The sequence below is a fragment of the Macadamia integrifolia genome, chromosome 8 (genome assembly GCF_013358625.1).
Source record: "Macadamia integrifolia cultivar HAES 741 chromosome 8, SCU_Mint_v3, whole genome shotgun sequence".
NCBI classification, from domain to species: domain Eukaryota; kingdom Viridiplantae; phylum Streptophyta; class Magnoliopsida; order Proteales; family Proteaceae; genus Macadamia; species Macadamia integrifolia.
In genome coordinates, this window is record NC_056564.1 from 7645229 (window position 1) to 7664542 (window position 19314).

General features: G+C 35.1%; 1 protein-coding gene across 2 annotated transcripts; it reads right to left on the minus strand.

Moving 5' to 3' along the window:
* Positions 1–1889: 1889 nt before the first annotated feature.
* LOC122087549 (glucan endo-1,3-beta-glucosidase 14-like) lies at positions 1890–5633 on the minus strand. Of its 2 annotated transcripts, XR_006142766.1 has the most exons (4): positions 5489–5632; positions 3458–4491; positions 3184–3296; positions 1890–2147 (listed from the first exon to the last, which is right to left on the minus strand). XR_006142766.1 is itself a non-coding variant. In XM_042656716.1 (3 exons), the coding sequence occupies exons 1-3, from the start codon at positions 5544–5546 to the stop codon at positions 3240–3242; spliced, it is 1149 nt and encodes a 382-aa protein (XP_042512650.1). In that variant the 5' UTR covers positions 5547–5633; the 3' UTR covers positions 2877–3239. The 2 variants fall into 2 exon arrangements, 1 of the variants encoding a protein (XP_042512650.1); XM_042656716.1 differs by lacking the exon at positions 1890–2147 and having other exon boundaries at positions 2877–3296; positions 5489–5633.
* Positions 5634–19314: the final 13681 nt, after the last annotated feature.

A 19314-nucleotide genomic window follows, 5' to 3' on the forward strand; every position in this document is an offset into this window, starting at 1 on the left:
CGTCAACAGCCCACCAAAATTGATGAGACTTTTGAGTGGATTGAGGGAGAGCTCAAATGGTCAAAATTAAAATGATCAAGGGATGGATTCAGATGGATGGTGGGGACTGGGGAAGAATGTATCGCGCAACATAAGAGATATTTTCAACCATTGCAAATAGGGGGAGAAGACATTATGGCCATTGTTTACATTATGGCCATTGTTTTCCTCCACGAGTGTGAGAAAATTTCTCCATATAGAAGGAAAAAAGCTCAAAAGAATGTCTTCTCAATTATCGGTTCCCATAGCTTGCTGTGAGTATTGAAAGTGTAGGCAACAGGGTTTTAAAATGCGTAAGAGGCGTATGAAAACACTCAGTGCTGAATCCTATTTGTTTTGAATTGGATTGGGTTGGAATTGATCTGAAAACCCTTGAGATTCACTGAGATTCCCTGAGGGAAAAGTGTGGGGGATAAATCGATGTGGCATATTTGATGAATATTCTCACCTTCCATTAACCTCAGAAGGAGTTCATCTCAAGACAGTAAGTTCGTCTCTTCACCAGCAGTTTGCAACAGTACATGTTACAGTTTCATCATTATCCATTAAGAACTAAGGTCTTTTCGTGCACAATATCGACCCCTTTTCTTTTCCATCAATTGAAGGAATTGCGAAATTTGGGTCTGATCAGTGATGATAAACGAATTTGAATGAATTGGAATTTTGGTTAATCTATAACGAAATCTAAGTTGAAAATCGTTTTTCCCCTCTTTCATGTTGGTCAGAAAACTTTAATTTTTTTTTTTATTATTTTGAGCAATTACTGCTGGTGTGTTGGCGGGAATCAGCGATTCAATTTCTCAGAAGCTCTCCAATATTTAGGAACTCCAACTGAAGCGGCTTCTTCTTAATGTGGTAACCTTTTTTTTCTTAAATCGCATGCTGTGAAGTGTTATTTTGATAAATTCTGAATATAGTATTTACGTCACTATTCCACTATTATTGAAATTTTTTTGTGATTTCCTTCTCCATTGTGATAGTCCACTGTGGTTGATCAGTTCAATGTGCTCTATATTCCAATTACAAGATGATGTGATCTAGCTTGAATGAAACAAGGGTGAAAATGGGTTTGAGATTCTGGATGAGGAATTAAGTTTGAAGAGAGGTAAAATCATCTTTTTCATTTCAAAAACTAACCTCTCTCACTGTGTTAGTTTGGATGAATTTAAATGTAATAAATAGATTTTTAAGAAGAAAAGATATAATATAGGCAAACGTGTCAGGAGTCGTTGATATAAATCACCTTTTTTTCTTTTTAGGTAAGACAGAAAGTACTCAGTCGTTTGTTCCATACTGCCATATCTCTCTCTCTTCTAAATTCTAATTTATCGAATCTCTCATCCGGACGAAATCGAGGATGAGGGCCAGATATAAACTAATCGCCGCAATTTCTCTCTCCTACGTCAATACAGACTTGTAAGTGGGAGGAAGAACAGAGAGAACCCCTCAAAATTGAAAGTGGTAGTTGTTGGAGGCGTTATTTGCTAGTGGAGCAGAAATCGGCAGCCCAACCAAAAGAGGCTTAACAGAACATGTGGAAATCCTTTTGTAAGCATGTAATATAGTTTTAAGAACTTTTAACTGAGGACCGGCATGTGAAGTGTGAAGTGTGAAGTGTGAAGTGTGAAGTGTGAAGTGTGAAGTGTGAAGATGATTTAGCAAAAAAAAAGTGTAAAGATGCTTTGCCAACTTATTCAACTCTCTACAATATAAAAATGTAGGTATTGTTTATTTTTTATCCAAGTTAATTATAAATTTCCTTCCATATATAATAATAGTAATGACAATGATGACTGACAACATATATAATGATAAAAAAAAAAAAAAAAAAAAAAAAAAAAAAAAAAAAAAAATCCCCAAAACTGTGACCTTCCACATCTACCTGAAAAGTAGGTTTCACTATATATTTGATATTACATGTAAAGAATTGCTGTATCCCCCCTCCCCCAATTCCAATTGAGGAGCTTGTTTATCAGTTCTATATTTGGGCATCTGCGTGTTCCTGATGAGATCCTGATGTATGATGATCTGTGATTGGTGAGATGAATCTATGCTTGTATATTGTGTCAACCATATAGTATTTTCATGTTGTTTTAGTGTCAATTAGTCTGCATCAAGAAGAGAAGAATGTATTAGTTACATGAAAACAGAAAATATGGAGCAAAAGAGCTGATAGTGGACATAGTTAATACAAATCCATCACTAATATATCTCAAAGTCCTGTTTTTGTTGTTCATTTACTTTTTCACAGATTCGCGGTTTGCTGAACCAAAGGCTTCATATAGTATCTAGGAAAATTCATTTAAACAGGCTCATCAGTTCTACCAGAATTATCAGTCATTCAATCCCCTCTTCAACCTACGTTAATGGAGTAACACTTGATAGACATTTATCTCTTTTCTCTGGCTAAACAAAATGATTCAACTGATAGAATGACTAGGACCACCTTATCATGTTGCTTTTCACCTTATATGGCCTTAGAGAAAGGACCCTTTTCCGGGTTTTGTTTTTCTTGGAGGAGGAAAGAAATATATGAATAAATTGCTTGGAGGAGAAAGACCATCCAGGCATATATCTTATCGGTCCCCTGGGCAATTCAATCAAGATTCATGGAAGGATGGGAGGCCTATGATAATGAGTCTCAGAAGAAACAAGAGAATTAGACTATTGGGGATAAAATCAAGAGATTGTGGTGATCCACGCTTTCATGAATGCAAATAAAACGGACAAGATTGATATTTCATAACTTTCGGCACAGAAGCAAAAAGAAGTAATAAGACATCTCAAAAATGATCTCTGGATGGCTTCCTTTCTGGATGGAAATCAACATAATTTTGTCTGCTTATACAAAAGTGACTTTCGTTTATGAAAAGATTCGCCGGCATGATTGGATGCAGGGATAAGACCAACGATGGAACCATAGATTCCAAAATACAATTATAGAAGAGAGAATTCTTGCAGTCCTCATATTGAGTACTATAAATTCTAACAACTTGCAGGGTCTCATCAGGCAGTTCCCCTAAGCAAACTGTGGCGATTGAATGATCAGTTCATACTTAAGCTATTGGAAACAACCCACTCAATGGCATGTCACACTTGAGATTTCCATTATAATATGGTGAAGTGAAAAATTGAGTGGCTCACCTCTAAGACTGCCTCTTAAAATTAAGGAAACCATGAGTTTAAGTTACAGGGTCCTCTCAAATCGAGATTAATAATGCTGTGAAAAAGATCAGCAAAGTTGAAATAGATATCACCTGCATGGATGAAAAGAACAAGGCATGATGTTAGACTTACGGTTTCAATTTATTTACCTGGCTCAAAGATGAAACTACTGAAGTAACCAACCTCTAATGCATTATATATACTAAAAATGGAACATATCCAAGAGCTTTTGTTCATAAATTCTGCTTCTTACCTTGATAGAGGAAGCTGAAGATGTAGTCCTCTGTGAGAGATAACCCTGTAAATCAATTTCATAAACCGATGTACAATTTGGATAGTACAACCCATAGTTCCTCTCTGAAGTCGGCCCAGGTTTAAGATCCTCATTAAATAGTGCAAAAATATAAACGTCAATCGGAGTCGACGGTTTCATTGGAGTGCCTTGCTTCTCTTCTATCCTCTGCAACAAATTCCCATTATAAAGCCGTGCATTCGCTGGGGTAGCCCCAGCTTCATCAGCGTCACCCTTAGATGGCCAACCTGTCTCAGATATTCTAACTTCAATATCAGTATACCCCATCACTTTCATTGCTGAATAAACAGCATCAATTTGAGCATACAACATGTTATCGTACTTCAAATTTGTATTTGAATCAGTCACCCCTGAGTTAGACTCAAAAAGAACATACGGTAACGAAATCTGGCTTGGGCTAGCTTTATAGGCAAAATAGGGATACGCATTTATAAGGAAAGGAGATTTTATCTGAGAATGGAAACTGAGAATTGGTTGGATGTATTGTGCAAGACTTTGCTCAAATGTCCCAGAAGAAGGGGGATAGGATGTGGCTAGGATGGCTAGTGAATGTGCAGAGGAGACATTGATTTGATCATTTAGGCCAAGGGAGACAAGACCATTGTAGATGTTCTGCATAGCTGGGAGGACATAAGACATTAATTGGCTGTCATTACTTGCAAAGACTTCATTTCCAACTGTGATACAGTTGATTTTGGTCTTTGCAATATAGGGCTGGACATATTGTTTCAACCAAGCTAGAGCATTGTTGGAATTAGTCATGCTTTGAAGATAATTATTCCCTACTTCTACTATGAACTCAACATTTGAACCAGAGAAGGCTTGCAGAACATTTGGGTCAGCATCATATAGTTTTACTTTGCTAATGCTGTTAGATTCAAGGAGAACAGCAACTTGTGCAGGAGTTGGGAGATTGTCGCCAATCTGACCATAGTTGATCCCGACTCGAAGGCTGAGTATCTGGACTACTAAACCTGAAAATATACGATGAGAATAAAGCGTCAGAAATTACTGCAAAAGGCCCAAAATTGTCTTACAGAACATATTTTCCTGAAAATTTTCCAATGAGAATCTCAATGAATTCACAAAAAAATAAAAGGGTTAATAAATGTATACATATATGAATGGTCTTAGTCAAAAATAAATAGTGCCACCAACTCTGACTCGGTTATTCACAAAGTCAATATAAGAGTGCTTGATTTTCTCTAGATCAGCAGGAAAAACAGAAATTTGACAAATTTCTTTTCTAACCAATAAGATGATGATAAAGAAAGAGGGACAAATGGAGGACAGAATTGCAGGCTCTCCTGCTCTAGAGGTTCAGAGTTCTATGAACTGTACACAACAATGGTAACTGCAAAGACACAAAAATAGCTTCAAGATTCTTCAGGAAATTGACAAGATATAAAAGAAGTATCACAGATCAGATTGAGAAGAAGAACTACCAGTTAAAAAAATTTCTTTTTTTGAAAAAGTAAAGCTTAGGAATGAAGAATTCAAGTTTAAATGGGAAACAGAGAGCAAGCTCTGTTTTTTCATCATCTTTGCTTTCAGGATATGGTAAAACCTATTCTTACTCAGATAGAAAATCAAATACCAGTAATTACAAAACAGATTTGCTAATAATGTCTGTATTCAAAGTTGAGATGCTTGGACATTACTCCAACAATGAACAAAGATACTTAAATTTCAGAACAAACACAGAACAAGAAAGAGCTGAGAATGCTTATAGATATTAAATTACTAACTAGAGAGACTTCAAATAAAAATTTGAGAATTAGAACTCCGAACTAACTCCCACTGTCTCTGAGATTTGGAAATAAGAGAAGAAGAAGAAAAAAAACCAGTTCATTGTTGATATATAAGAAGAAGAAAACGAAGTTATAGTAAAAGAGCTTCATCATAGATCGAGCAAGAGATATGATGTTGTTAGTAATGGTGTGAAGAAGCGAGGGAGAAGAATGGCTTGACCTGATAGGAAGAGAAGCTGGAAAAGTGCACGAAAACAGAGGGAATCTGCCATGGCCATTGCTGACTGATTCCTTCGTCTTCCTCGGACTCCTCTGCTACTGTTCTTAAGGAATTCAATATTCTATCGGAGCGACGAATTGTTGGTCCTGCGGAGTACCCCTTTTATTCGCAGGAGTTGAGCCACCGTCCTTATTTATTAACACGTGCCCTCTTTTTTCTCTCTCTCCAAATCACCTTACTTCTACTTACCAAAAAAATATTCTACCAAAAAAAAAAAAACTTACCAACAAAATATATTTACCTAAAAAAATAACACCTGACATCTAGAAATTTGAATGGAAGGTTAAAAAAATATATATATCGAATCTCTGTGGTTATTTATAGATAACAAAGGATATAGGTACTTAGATATGGACGTATCGGCTAGAGGTGTAAGTTTAGTCGTATGAATTGAGCTCACTCTGGCTTATTCTAAGTATGGACAAGATTTGGGTTGAGTTTTTCATCCATAGGGCAGGCTTGGGCTGGGATTTTTAAGTCTGAAGTGGGTTCAGGGTGAGAGACAAACTATATATAACCATGGGTGAAAGAACCTTGCAAATCTTCCACAAAAAAAAAAAAAAAAGAATCATGTTCGTTTGGCGTAGGGTACAGTAAACGTGTGAGCCAATGGAAGGGCGCTCAAGAGCATCTTCGATGCAGACAGGGAAGGGGCAACGTGTTATTTTTATGCCCACACCAGTTTAATAGTGTTCTATTTCCCTACTTGCTTTATCTTACTAACAACCTCAAAGTTCTTACTTGATTTCCCTCATCTTCCAGGGTTGTTTATGGTGTTTGGGCTACTTGGGTAGGTTTATCCAAACCTAACACCCGACAAGGAGTTTAAATATTTGTGCCGAATGTTTGTTTATATTTCCTGTAATCTACTGGGCAACATTGCACTGTTTCAATTCTTACTTTATTTAATTTTAAAAAATATCCAACTAATTTTCTAATGATAAAATCATTTTAATTTATATTCTCATGATAAGTTTTGTTTTCCCAAATATTAATAGTATAATGTTGTCTATGTCATCATCAACTCATATTAATCTTGTGAAAATCTAAAGTAAAGTTTTTAAAAAGGTAGAGAGGTAAACATAATTTTTAAAAAGGAATTTGATATTAAAATTATGAGGTAATTCTCTCTTGTTGAAGCCTCTTTTCAATTGAATGATTAAAAAATAAAATGGTCAGTAACATTAGGTTTATAGGATCATATGAGGTCAGTGAAAATAATGCAGGACCTGTTTATATGAAAACAAGAAAAGAAAAAAAAAATAGCTTTGAGATTTTCTAAATATTATATGAATAGGAAAAAATATATCTGAGTAGCTTGATGAAATAAGTTGTTTGGCCCAAAATTTATCATGCAGTCGTTTGAATGGGACTCAAACTTTTATGAATAGGTAGATCCCTAGTTCTCTTACTGTAAGTTAAATTTAAATCCATTAGAGTTTGTCAAGTAGTAAAATAGAGTTTTGAAATCTAGGGTATGAGAGAATGCAAATAATGCATGCATGGATATGGGGTATATAGATTGTCTTTGAGTTTGAAATTTGACAAGTGGCATGTCTAGGACATCCACTAGCCATCCTATGGTTTGAATTACCACACCATTCTCATATGAAAAAAAAATGTGGACAATTAGGGAAGCTTATGTCAACATGGTGCGCTATATATGGAGATGATGGTCCATTTATAGAGGGTTGATCTTGTATGTGGAGAAGAGTATATAGATGATTGTTATTAGATCAAAATTTTGTTGACTATTGATATTTTAAGTGTATGAGTACAAGGTCCATAGGTAGGGAAACATTTAAGAAGTGTCATTTTACATTTGGTGAACAGATTGGCATAGAGCCTTTTTCAGGCTGTTCAACGAGAGATGAATCAACTGGCTGACTTTATAGCTTTTATAGATTTATGAATGGATGGAACTATTTTAATAGTTTTTAAGGATAGGTAAAAAAATTAATTTACAAATCGATAAATAAATAGATAAAATATATGAATTGATCTAACTAGAATATTTAGAACATATAATTCTAATTATTAATTTAATAAATATAATTTTAAAATACAAGCTTATGTTATCATGTCTATTATTATTATATTAATAAAATATAACTCTATTACTATTAATATTGTTTAGTTAATATAAACAGTCATTCTATTATTACTTGAATCCATTTGCAATTATAACCTGGATAACTGAAAATTTTATAAGTTCAGATTGCCACCCCTTGTCTTGAGTTTCCATGTTTATGTAACTGCATGCCCAGTAGTTTACCGGGTTAACTGATTTTAAATTTGTAAGAGAGAGAGAGAGAGAGAGAGAGAGAGAGAGAGAGAGATGTGGACGTGATGTTGTGGAGCTGACTAACAAATTAAGGTCCAATATATCATCCCCAAGAAAAATCGTAAGAAGAAAATTTTTCAAAAGTGGTGGGGGTGGGGAGAGGAAACATGTAGAGATGATGTGGATGGGGAGGGAATTGGCAGAAGTGTCTCTTCCGGAGGCGGCACGGCAAGTACGTTCTCAGGCCCGTATGAGTCGTCAAACAAGTCGAGATAGGCTTTAAAAAAAATAAAGGAACAAGTGGAGTTGGGCTCTCTCTGTCTCTCTCTCCTTTCTCTGTCTCTGGTAGTGTCATGGTCACTACCATGTCAAAGGCTGAAAAGCCAAGTTGCAGTAGATGATGAATCAACGCGGTCGTGTACATTTTGGTGAGCTCCTTTTCCCCTCGTCCTAGTCACACCAAGCATTTTCCATTTTTTTCGCCGACGAAGTTGTCTCTTCTCCATCTCACCTTTATTATACTACTAATTCCTATTTCACATGTTCTTCTAAAAAAAAAAAAAAAATCTATTTCACGTGTTCTCCAAAAAAAAAATTCCTATTTCCCGTGACGTTTACTTGACATGAAACTGTACCCTCTGCATTCCCATGCATGTAGCCTCTCTCTTCACGACTCTCCGCTTTTCTCTCTCTAGATTGAATCCAGTACTTTTATGATCATTTGATTGTATGTAGGGATGTCAAAACTTAATTCAAATTAATAAAATCAATTGATAAAATTCGAATCAAATCAAATTGATCTTTATTGGATTTATTTTGAATTGAGGTATGTTGGGATTGATTAAAAATTCATTCAAATTGAACTGATCAATAATCAAATCGAAATCAAACCGAATGAAACCGATAATAAAATAAATGATTATGAGATTATAAATTGATGAATTGACCATCAATTTTTTACAATATTAGTGAGAAATTTTTTTATTGTAAGGGGAATTGTTACAAATCATTGAAGATTAGGTTATGAATATAGAAATTGATTTGTAAATTGTAATAATGTTTCCATTGATTTCCTTACTCACTATACAAAACTAGTTGGATAGTTAAATGAATGATTAGATAATAATAGGGTTCATTTTGTGATTCCAATATTAATTATCTTCTTAGTAATTTGTTATCCATTGGTTTCAATATTAGTTATATTTCCCTTAGAACGATAACCCATGATTTAATCATAAATTTAAAGTTTTTTTTTTTCGTCATATCTTGTCACTATAAATTATGGATGTAAGATTTCATTATGGTTCAAGTGCAATAATAAAACGATCTAAATCGACGTTAACCCGATATTGAAAAACGAAAATAAATTGAAACCAAATCGGATATAACCAAAACCAACTAAAAACTGAAGTTTCTTAACAGATTGTTTTTTATCTCTCTCATTTCTAGACCAAAATCGATTTAACCTGAGTGAAGCCAAACCGATCAATTAACACCCCTAATCATATGGATGAGTATCCAACATCTGTCCTATTTGCTTTCAAATATATTCGTCTTCATCTATATAATGATAAGAAATGAGTTAAATATTGGATGCAACGGATCCATTCTTCATTCCCTTCTTTTTAAATTGGGAATAAATTGAAAAATAGATGGAAAAAAAAACGTCCCTTGGCGTAGTGGAGGCATTCAGTCTCAGTAAAGCATTGGTCTAAGTGTTACGGAGTTCGCTATTTCGACTATGTGCCACCACCTAATTATGGTTGACAGCCGGTTATACCACCCCGACCGAAACACATCACCCCTTGACGTATGGGGACCCCATAACTAAGTGATTGTTGTTCATGATCTAAAAAAATTGAGAATGTACTGTCACGGCTCATACTGCAATGCCCTTAAGACCAATTCTAGAGTTGGGGAAAAGGAAAGGAAATCGTTTAGGTAGCTGACCACCAAATTGACCAATAGAGATACTAGAAAACTAATTGGTTATATTAGGTGGTCCAATTACACTCATAGCTGACTGGGCAGTACAGTACTCTCTCAGTGTGGCACTCACTCCTCCCAACCCCCTTCCCACAAAAACCCCCTTCAATATATATAAATATAGGGTTGTGATCTATCATCATCAAATGAGGGATGGATCATCTAATCTCTAACTGCTTCTTCTACCTTCATTTTTTAAGTGAAAGTGAAATGGATTAAGAAAAAGACACGCTTAATATGGATTAAAGAAAAATACAACTAATTTTTTCAACATATTGTCACATCACCATGGCTGAATCCAACGTTCAATCGTAACATCGACATATGATCAAATCTTTTCACCCATACGAAATATTGATCATTTTAATAAAATGTATGATTAGAAGTCAAATGATAACATTTTGGAGAAAATATTCTTCTATCCACAATGAAGGAAACACCAATGAAACCAAGGTCTTTCGCTGTTCTTTGATATCGATCTAAAGCCAATAATGACCATCGGTGAGGAAATGAAGGAAAATTCGATCCAAACATTTTTGTTGTTATCTTCAATCATTTTTATTTCTAATTAAGCAAAACAAAATGCCAAATGATCTGTTTAAGACCTCAAGCCATCTAATGTCAATACATGTTTTCACCAACCAATATATATATATATATATATATGTATGTATGTATGTATGTATGTATGTATGTATGTCTTAATTGGTTATACATAACTAAAGTCCAATCATATTGATTTTGGGATGGATACATTGGCTTATTCAATATTCTTTCTAGAAAATGTGTATCACAAGTATTTCATATGAAAGGGTTTTCTTATTGACACTCTGTAAAGTGTTGGAATAATTTTTAATATTATTATTTTTGTTCTATTATGTAATATTATTTTTTCAATGAGGATAAATTCTTACTATTTCATATATATATTCAAAAATTCTGTAAGACAGTGATAATTCTTGAGAATTACATAATGGTAAATCACTTTCAAATTATTTTGAAAGCTCTTTCTACCACAACTTAAAAAAATATATTGGAATAAGATGAGAGGCATGCCATATGATTAAATAGAATAATCATATAAATTCTTTTTACTATTCAGATGTGTATTCGAAAAACATGTAAACTATATTTTTTTAAAATATTTAATTGTGTTGCAGTATGTGATTATGTTGAAACTTGCCATATGCATGGGATAAAAGAGTTTAAAAAAAAAAAAAAAAAATGAAGAGGCATGCCATGTGATTATAGAGAATAACAATGTACAACTTTATGGAAAGATCTCTCTTCTAGCTACAGGAAGAGGTGGAAAAATGAAAGTGGAGATCTCTCTCTCCTATAGAAATATATGAAAGGAAGCTACATGTAATTACAAAGAAAACTTTGTCTTTATATATAGCCCTATATTTTCTTAATATTTGATAGAAATTTCAATTTTTCCCTAGTATTGTTTCTTATATATAGCCCTGATAGTATTGTCTTTATATATAGCCCATATGTAAGCATTAAAACTATCCATATATACTTAGAACTTTAGTATTTTAAATTTTCACAATTCTTCAACAAACATGTAGGTGATTCATATTCACTGTTTTAATTTTTTATGGTTGGAGTGGGAATAGAGGGGATAACATAGTCTTTTTGCCTCCACTGTGTCTTACAGAAGACACACATTAACGGATAGCATTCTTTCTTTCATATATATATTTGAATTATAAGTTTTCCTTAAAATAAAATAAAATAAAAAATAAAAAAACCAACTTCACAACCAAACATGAAAATAAGAATCCCCACTTCCCTTGCTATAGTAGCATAAATAAACTACAATACCCACGCCACAATAGATTATTATAACTCATCGAAAAAAAGTGGTTGGACTCATCTATTAGATTTAAAATCATATCAACTATTTTACATAGATGTTATATGGTGATTCTGATCTAATCGATAATTACAGATGACAACAACTTTAGGAGAATTTTCTGCTACTCTACCCTCTAGCAAAATCGCATGATACCATTCACAGTGGATCAGACATCGACTAAGACACAAGGTCATACCCACTATCAAGTAAAATCCCTGTGAGCACTATTTCTATCATAACAGTTATGGGTGTCAATCAAACGGAAATCATTTAATGATATTGAACTGAACTGTTTACATTAAAGACGTAAAACTTTTTAATAAATAATTTGGTTTTAATTTACAAATAAGACCGTTTAGTAAAATTTTAAGTTTGATCTAAAATAAAGTAATTTAAAATGATTAAATTTTGGTATACATATATATATATATATATATGCAAGTTTGATTATACCATTTAATTGACTTTGGATGATTAACAAGGCAAAAGGAAAATAAAAGGGATGGAGAGAGATAATTCAGAGACAGCGAGCGTGACTGCGAGACTGCGAGATGAGCCGCAGACGGGAGGAGGGAAACGAACAAAATTGACGTAATTGCTTAGTAATACCGCACGTGGCTTGTGAAAGGTCGGCTGTATCAAACTCAGCAACGGCGGCATTTCACCCCGAGACGCATTCACCATGAACCACGGCCCGCCCCGGCCCCACAATTTCTTCTTCTTCTAAATTGGCTCCAGGCGCCCACACCTTTTTACCTTCATTGTAAGCTTTGACCAGAGAAGCCCAGGTTGGTCTCTGGTGTAAGACCCACATATATCACTTTCGCTGACTCACGCACGCATCATAATTTTCGTTTGCGTGTAGGGCTTTATTTTGTCTCCTTTTCCCTACATTGATCCAGTCCCCGTCACCTCCTTGTGTACAAGGACAGTAGCCGACATTGTTATATTTTTTTTTTAGGATATGTCTTTCTGAGCATGAGTTTTTTTAATATGCATTCATAATATTTATTATTATTATTATTATTTCTCTCTTAAAAAAAATATTCTAATGTTTTATCTAGGCGTATGCTTCACAAAAACCCTTTTTTTATATTTTTAAATTGTTAATTTATAAAAAGTGAATTTCACTCGCATCAAAAATTTGTCTATGGTGAGGTGATGAATATAATGAACATCAACAGCTGGGGTGTATGATCAGGCCCGCAAACAATCTGGACTTGTTCCACTTCTTCCTCAACTGTCTTATCATTATTGAATCGGTCAAATTAGATCAGAATCGATTAGGATGGTTTGGAAATGGATTTCCTATTGGGTTCAAAACTATTACAAGTATTATGTCAGATGAATTTTATGTGAGAGAAACATTTATATTTGAATGCTTCAGATTCCAATTTCCAAGTATTAATACATGTATTATGTCATATGAATTTTATGTGAAATAAACATTTATATTTGAATGTTTCAGATTCCAACTTCCAAGTGAGAAAGGTTATGTCGCAATTCTAGGTTATCAATTGACTCAGATTTGTCATCGAAAATCCTTCCAAGTCGTAAAGATGACTGCTTAATGTCATTGCTTAGCCATAAAGATGGCTGCTTAATGTTATAGCTTGGCCTTTTTTGTAGTCCAATGAATGTGAAAGGTAACAAGACATTCAACAACCGATCAACCACCTGTGTAATTTTCCATCCAATGTAAGTAAAGCTCTGAAACATGGAAAGAAAAGTAGAAGAATCTCCTAGTCTCCTAATTAAATTCATTAAGGTCACCACCTAAAAAAAAAAAAAAGAAGAATAGAAGCTTAGGATTTCTTATTAGTTCCAACCAAAACCCTAATTTCAAAACAGCTTGGGTTGGTTGGAAGTTGATTTTAATTTCAAAAGAGGTGATGCCAGCCACGTGGTTTTCTTTTTACCTAAAGCTTTGGCCCTTGAGTTTAGAGGTGTCAATCGCAAGTACGCACCAGTTTTATTCATCAAGTCCAATTGTTTAAAGATTGAATTGGTCTACAACGATTCTCATGTTTAGGCTAAGTCCGTTTATAAATAGGTACTACATGGCGCAAGAGGTAAACCCGATGATGCCCCACTGGCCCATTTACAAGCCCTACTCGGCCGACAAGTCTAGCCTAACCGTTTATATGTATATTTCATATTTTTTTTGATAAAATAGAATATATATATATATATATTGATATTTTTATCAATTATTGAATGTAATCATGAGTAGTATATTTTCTAAATTGTTGATGATTTAATAAAATTTATTAAAGTATCTTAAATCTAATACAATTAAAAACCATTTAAGACTTATTTAAAACTTTATCGATACATTACCCTATTTAAGGCATGATTCATCCGATTAAGAAAAGCTCAATTAAAACGTAAAATCCGACCAAATCTAACATGAAATTGACCGAGATTGAATCATTTCTTAAATAGATAAATCACAATCCAAACGTATAAGCATGGCTAAGCCCGACCGAGGCCGGGCCGCCTTAGTTGGGCTTAATTGGGTTTGCATTGGAGACACAGGTTGCAAGAGCCGAGGTAGGGCTGGAAATACTCTAGACCATAGGATCTTGGGCTTGAAAATCAAATAAGTCACATTTATTTATATTTTTTAAAAAAGATAAATTGTGATAAAATTCCCAACGAAAAAAGAAAAAAAAAAAAATCAGTTTTCTTTTTGTGTTCTTGGAAGTTGGAATAGCAAAATCCCTAAAAATCTGTTTGTAACTATACAAGATTTTGTAACCTCTCTTATCAATCACCGGCTTAACCGCTCTCATATCAAGCTCTTAGCTCTATATGATTTCGTCAGATTCTGCGTTCTTAAACCCTTAAACTTTGGATTCCAAAATTTCAAACCAAAACCAAACAGTATTCCTGATGGTTCTTGCTGTAATCGGAATGATGGTAAGGTCTGGTGAATGGTGATTCTTCCTTTGCGATCTTAATAGTTTCAACTCCGATGATCCCTTTTCTACTGAGAGAAACAATCGATCGAACAAGAATTCAAAAACGAATGAGATTCCAGTCCCAGCTTAAATCAACCACATTTCCCCCACCGACACCTTGACTCTATATCACAAACCCTAAAGATTTCCCAAAAAAAAAAACTGAGAGGCGGCGACATTCTGGGCTTGTGATCCGGAGTAGACAGTGGTAGGGGAAATGTAGTTGATTTTAGCTTCAACTGGATGAAGAAGATGAGGAGATTCCCTCCTGCTGGAGCTGATCATTTTGGAACCTACTGAGTTTGGTTAGTATTCCTCTGTTCTTCCGTTTTTCTCCTGCTATTACTTTGGCTTGTCAGTTGGTCACTGGTTTCGATTCAGATCGGATCAAAGAACTCTAGAATCGGCCATTTGATTTCAAACTTAACGATTCATGGAATTCTTGGCGTGAATATCCTGATCTGCAATGGCAGAAATCAAACCTTTTAAAGTATGAGTGTGAATGGTCCAAGATGTGCATAATGAAAGTTGAACTTAGGATGTTGAAGTTTACTGTTCATACCAAATTAGTTGCTCATCAACTACTGGGCCACCCAAAACTTTTGGGTTGATAGATGAGAGTTAGAACTATAGTATTTTATATTTTTAATTTGTCAAAATCTTTCACCAAAACCATGATTCATACTTCATAGGCACTGTTTTAATTGTTTATAGATGGAATTTTTTTTTTTATTTGCCCTTGTATGTTTCATAAGTCGTGACTCCATTGGAAAATTTTCATACCATAACTGGAACATGTAAAGTGTAGGGAGTTGTTGCTGTTAGGTACTTAGGTTGTGTAACAATAGAACCTCATTTTTATTTATTTTGTATACAACTCAACTGATTATGTTAAGACAGATAAAATGATCAAATTATATTGATATCCTTCAAAATCCTTTTAAAAAATATGTGGCCAAGGGAACTCCACATATTATGGGGGCGTGAAGCAACGGGTGAACTGCATCTTCTCACACCCAATTAGAAAACGAAAATGCTAAAGGGACAAAAACCTTTCCCCCAGGTATATATATATATATATATATATATTCTTCTACATAAAAGAGTGTTTAGAAAAAACAAAAAATTCTCAAGCTTCACAACCGAACGATCTCCATTTCCCTTAGTATAATCAGAGGAAAAAGAACAATATCTGGCCGTGCACCCTCTACACCCAAACTTAGGCTGCATGGAAAGATCATTCTACCACCATGGTCGATGTCTTTACACCCTCTTCCATTGGCCCACGTGATAACACATTAACCACTGGACCGGGTAGTGATCCCTCTTGCGTTAGTCACAACTGCAAGACCCACGCCACAAGAGATTATTATAACTGGGAAGTAGGAAGAGGAGGGTGGGGGGAGTGGTTGGACTCATCAATTAGATTCAAATTCATATTAATTATTTCTTCCATTTATTTTACGTAAATGCTATGTAGTGGTTCGAATCTAACAAGTGTGATGGTTGATAGGGACCATGGATGGGATTGTAAATAACCGAGATTAAAGATAAAATTGTAGATTTTTTTTTTTTTTTTTTTTCTTTTTAAGAGTTGTTCTGCCCGGTCCAAGCTGATAAAGATCAATTCAAATCGATATTAGATCAGTATCAGTCGAGACTAATCCTAATAGCGATTACTAAAATCAACTGGGTTCAGGTAAGTGTAAGACCCACATCATTATATGTGGGTAAAATCATTAAAAAAAAAATTACTTTTATAAAACATTAAGGGTAAAATTGATCGATCGAGACTAATCCGAGTTGATCAAAATCGATATTGACTGAGATTGATATCAATCCGATACCTGAGAACTAAATTCTTGCGCAGCATACATGGCCTTCGAGGGTTCTCTGTCGCCAGAAAGCCATAAGATGACTTTTACAAATAAAGAGTTTTGCCTTTTCTTCCTAACAAGCCACCGGGAGTTTTCTTTTTGTCCAAGGCTTTGGCACTTCGGCTTATTAGGTTAGGAACTTGGGGTAGGGTTGCACGAGCCCAACTCCAAAAGAAGTCGAGGTTGGGCTGGAAAGATTCTGGACCATCGATGGGCTTAGGCTTAAAAATGAAAAAAGAATGTAGGTACAGGTGTCAAATGCGACGGTTCTGGGTTATCGATCAGATCGGTTACTTGCCGGTCCTGGTCCTATCTCGGAACTGTATACTGGGAGAAAACAAAGGTGACAAACAGATAAACCCAAAACTGAAAATCCCCTCTAAAGGGTGTACAGGGGTGGGTAGAAGTGTGACATCCAACCACATAACCTCAGGGTTGGGTTGGGTGAACCCGGATCCTCTGTCACGTGATATGGTGTGTAGCGTAGATCTAAGGGCTGGGGAGCACCTTGGGCTGCATGTTTGAGGGCTCCCAACCCTTGGATCTGCGCTACTCTATGGTGCATGCTACAGACGAGCCCGATGGGGGCTGGGAGGGGGTTTATTCCACAGACTTGAACTAATGGGTGAAACTTGGATTGTTATTTAAAAAAAAAAATTAGGCTTAATGTTTGGATTTATTAGATGACCATTGTATGCGAGTGTGGATCAGGTTTTCGTGCGAGAACCATTCTCTTACAGGCTGATCAACATAGATGGAATCCACCAGGGAGTTGGTTGTTGGGTAGATTCCATCTATGTGGATCAGCCCTGATGCTGGAAAATTATAGAGGGTTAGGAGGTAACACAAGTGATCATTTCAAAAGAAAAAAAATAACTCGCCACCCAAAGGAAATCCACCTAAGGGATAAGAGAACTCAAGAAGAACTACTTCTCAAAGGTCAAAGGCCCAAATTATGAATAAACTCTAAGTATACATTTCATTCATTGGTGTAAGCTTATATAGATGAGGATGGAACAACCTTACAAGCATAAGCAATTTACAAGAATAAAATTAAGACTAATTGGAAAAAAACAAACATGGGGAAGACAAACAAGTATCCAATAGGAAAGGACTTTGGAAACCTTAAGAGACATTTTTCACATCTTGAAGAGTCTAGAAATATAATGGTTGAATTGCCCAAGAGGTTTTAGAGCCGAATTTAAATAGAAGTTTGGCTAAGAAGATGAATTTTGGAATTCTAAGTGTCTGTTGCAGTCAACCCAGACACACTTTACCAAACCAGTCATAACTTCTTCTAGAAAATAGCAAATGAGGCATCGTGTTTTTTTTTTTTTTCCTAAGAAAATAGATTTCTAGACCTTTCCATCCATATATGGCACAACTTCTAGTTCTTTCTGAGTTGGTACAGGTGTCACCGTGAAGTTACCCCAAAATTTTACACTTCAACTTTTATTTCCAGCTTCAATCCTTTGGCTTGGGCTTATGAGTTTATTGGATTAGGTTGTTGGCCCATTTGAAAATGCTCCTGCATCAATATCCATACTAGAATGGTTCTCGAATGAGAATTGATCCAGTCTCATTGTTTGCATATCAATGTAGAATTACAAATAGAGTGAATCAACGGAGTGGAAGTAGACCTGTCCTCCACGAACGGACAAGGTTTTCCGGGCCAGAGTGTCAGCTAGAGAGTATAGTTTTGAAATCAAAATTATATGTTTTGAAATTAAAATTATATGTTTTGATCTATATCTATAGTCTCTAATTATTCATTAGACTTGAAAAATGCACCTGACAACTTGAGGAAACTTGGAGCCCAAATATGTGCTTAAATAATTTTGATCTTGGTTGGATTTTGGCTGGGTTGACAGTCCCGGTTGGATTGGGCTTGCATTGACAAGAACTCAGTTGGGCTTGGGTTCAGCCATTAATTGGCCCAATGACAACTACTATTTATGGCATTCATTTGGTTATCGGATTCGCATAGATATCAACTAATAACAAAAAATTAAACAACTAATGATTTTGAAAAGATTTAAAAATGAGGAAAAGAACTCAGAGAACTAAAGAAATGGATTAAGAGCCAATTGAATCTGTCAAGAAGAGAGGAAGGTCTAGGTTACACAATTCAAAGATGTAAAATCTGAATTCAATTTCCATCCATATCCGTTTAGGAGTATCTGTACCCAGTCCAAGAATATTTGGATCCGATTACATCGAATTCTTATTTGCAACTAGGAGAACTGAAAATCAGTTTTCTTTCTAGTGCTTCTGTTGGCTAATCCCTAAATCTGTTGCTTACCCAAAAAAAATCCCTAAATCTGTCTGCAACCGTAAAAGTACTTTGTAACCACTCTTGGAATTCAAGATAGTTCCCAAGCCGAAGTCAAAAACCGTGTCTGGTCTCTGTTATTGGATTTTTAATCGGTTTCCAGCCCTTCCTTCTCCTTCCATTCTCTTTCAAGAACTGAGAGAAATCCCATGGTAAGGCCCTTCCCTTCCTTCGCCAAGAACAAAGTCTTAATAGTTTCAATTCCGAAAAACCCTTTTCTAGTGAGAGAGAAACAATCAAACAAGAACTCTAAAACAACTGAGATTCCAGTTCCAATTGAAATCAGCCAGTTCTTCCCCAACCTACTACCTCTACTCTTCTGGATCACAAGCCCAAAGTGTATCTTCAATCCTGGAAATCCTTTTGTAATACAGAAAATGTATCAAACCCCTCATCCATTTTGTATGTTGCATCAAGATTTCCAAAGATTGAGGCAACATTCTTGGGTTTATGATCCGGA

Bases quoted from the DNA above. Each gene is read 5' to 3' on its own strand.
- LOC122087549 (XM_042656716.1), bottom strand. From the start codon at position 5,546: ATGGCCATGGCAGATTCCCTCTGTTTTCGTGCACTTTTCCAGCTTCTC. The intron at 4,492-5,488 runs GTCAAGCCATTC...GTATATTTTCAG, and splicing joins CCAGCTTCTCTTCCTATCAG to GTTTAGTAGTCCAGATACTC. The intron at 3,297-3,457 runs GTAAGAAGCAGA...TCATCCATGCAG, and splicing joins CTTCAGCTTCCTCTATCAAG to GTGATATCTATTTCAACTTT.